Here is a 2,468-nt window from a genome sequence, read left to right on the forward strand (position 1 = left end):
AATTGTGTGAATGCTTGTTGGTGTGTCTTGAAGAAGCCGCACTGCGTTATTGTGTTGTGGACTCGAGGACAAGCTCTTGTGTATGTACGACATCTCCACATTTAAGATGGAGAAGTGGCTGATTGAGTCTAGGTAGCTTAATTGGCCTCAAAACACCGGTATCACAAAGAATGGTCTAATCTTAAACACCACAAATTATATTTAGGATATACACATCTGTGTACGTATACGTAATAAACTTGGCATCCAAATCTCCTAAACTTAATAATTTTAAACAATGTGTTGATCATTGGACCCTCTGTATTACATTCAAAAAATCTTAGAAAAACTGATGTACAGTTATTGCTAGAGTGCTGTTCGTGTTGATTTGGGAACTTGTAAATAAACAGCTTTCAAAAACCATACATATTTTACTTTAATGTCCAAAGCACATTTCATACAGTAATTTATTCACACAGAGTATAAAAAAGATTGTATAACAAAGTAATAATGATTATTTTCCGATTATAACTATGAAATCAAACTATATTTTACTGAAAGCTAGTTCTGTAGTTTAGAATGTTTTAACATTTAAGCAATTATCATAAAGTTATAAAAAATACAATCAAAAAGTAACATTTGAAAAGGTATTGTTGAATAGTCCTTAAGGTGTCTAAACCCATGAGTTAGGCTTAAGATCTACAAGGACAACCACAGCATGTTCTGACGTTTTCGCAAAAGAAAACTCCCTTTTCCAAATCGTAGGTCACCAAACGAACCACTGACCTCTGCTGGGTGCACCTCCCGGTACGTTGACAGAAGTTACTACCATATGCACTGAAATAAAATATTGGACTCTTGTTTGTTTGTTTCTAATTAAGCACAAGGCTACACAATGGGCTATCTGTGCTCTGCCCACCACGGGTATCGAAACCCGGATTCTAGCGTTGTAAGTCTGCAGACATCCCGCTGTGCCACTGGGGGGCATATTGGACTATCTCTTATAAAATGATCAATGAGGTATTTCCTTCATCTCAACCAAAAACTTAAAAACAAAACTAAAGAAATAATTAAGTTGTGTGAAAGAGATTTTTTCGGGGGGGGGTAAAGTTTTCTACACCAAACGACTTTTATCGATTTACGAAGGTCGTTTTGGCCGTAGCGTTTTTCTTTTAGTGCATAGATCTTAACCAAATGTTCTCATATTCAGGTTTTCGTATTCAGTACTACTTGAATTTATTTATGTAAAAACAAATTTATAACTGTAGTTCCAGCTTTGTAAATTTGGGATATTAGCATAATTTGGCTTATACGTGTAATCATAGGGGGCGAACGTAACTTTTGTTTGTGTAGGTTATTCAGTCATGTGAGAGGGGGTAGAATCGGTTCGTGATCCTAAATGAATAAACTTTCGTGAGTGATTCACATACACAAATAATGTATAATATTTTGAGGTTAGTGGTAATAATGCGTGTAATTGTCGTGTTTCAAAGGCATTTAGGTAACCGAACCATCTTCAAAAAATCGGGTTTCGATACCCATGGTTGGGCAGAGCTTAATATCAAAGTAGAATATCTCAAGTAAAGTAACCATATATTTTGGAAATGAACGTAATGATTTCTTACCGACACTTATGTTGCCACACACACTGTCTAAACCCAGCCTTTGGAGCCTGTACAATTATTCTGAGCTCGTTAGATGTTGTATAACCGAACGTTGGCTCACAAGCACTAACTGAAACAGGACACTCGCTCGGGAAATGGTGAAACCTAAAAATCCATGCTGTTAATACAAATATTTCAAAAACAAGCCACTAGGTGTTGATGTAATTAATTTAGACTGATAACTCTAACTTAAAGACTTTCAAAATACGTTTTACATATAGACTTGAAAACTAGGCATGTTTATAAAATATTTTCAAGAGTTAAATCGTTCGACGAAGTTTTAATCAAATAACGTTACTCGATTTAAGTATGAGGATACATTTCCGTGATAAGTGTCTTTCTTCACGTTTTCATATACAGTTTAACTAATCTGGATATTGTATTATTTTAACGTTAATCGGGCGTTACTTTATATAAGTTGTACCTACTATATTCAATAGTTACTGACGTATGGTTCAGACTCATCTTTATTGGTGCTCTTTTGTATATTGAAACAGTTTCTCATCAGTCGAAGTAGATTCGACGTTCAAGAACGTGAATCAAATTTTTTACGTGATCACGCTCATGTTTTTGTTCGATTAATATAGATAACTGTGTATGTATATATTTAGCCTATTTGTCATACATCAAAATTGGAACAAAAAATAGACAGTATAGTTGTACACATACGCATTTCTTGAGTAAGGAAGTAGGCTAACTTTTAACTGAACTTTTACAGCCCTATACTTGAGCAAAGTATTTCCAACATTGCTTCGCGGTTATTTATTATATTGTTACGTCTCCGTTTGTTAATTAACTTTCCGTAACTTCGTTCCGACGAAACTT

At 34.7% G+C, this 2,468-nt stretch overlaps 1 protein-coding gene across 1 annotated transcript in view; it reads right to left on the reverse strand.

The window, feature by feature from the left end:
* Window positions 1-396: 396 nt before the first annotated feature.
* The window catches only part of LOC106467396 (coagulogen-like), an 8,868-nt gene continuing 6,796 nt past the window's right edge, over window positions 397-2,468 (reverse strand). Inside the window, exons 5-6 of the mRNA XM_013927746.2 lie at window positions 1,605-1,748; window positions 397-816 (exon numbers count right to left, since the gene is read on the reverse strand). Coding sequence (XP_013783200.1) covers window positions 672-816; window positions 1,605-1,748 — 289 coding nt within the window. The 3' untranslated portion in view covers window positions 397-671. The remainder of the gene's footprint in view (window positions 817-1,604; window positions 1,749-2,468) is intronic.

The sequence above is a fragment of the Limulus polyphemus genome, unplaced genomic scaffold (assembly GCF_000517525.1).
Source record: "Limulus polyphemus unplaced genomic scaffold, Limulus_polyphemus-2.1.2 Scaffold2598, whole genome shotgun sequence".
Taxonomy (NCBI): domain Eukaryota; kingdom Metazoa; phylum Arthropoda; class Merostomata; order Xiphosura; family Limulidae; genus Limulus; species Limulus polyphemus.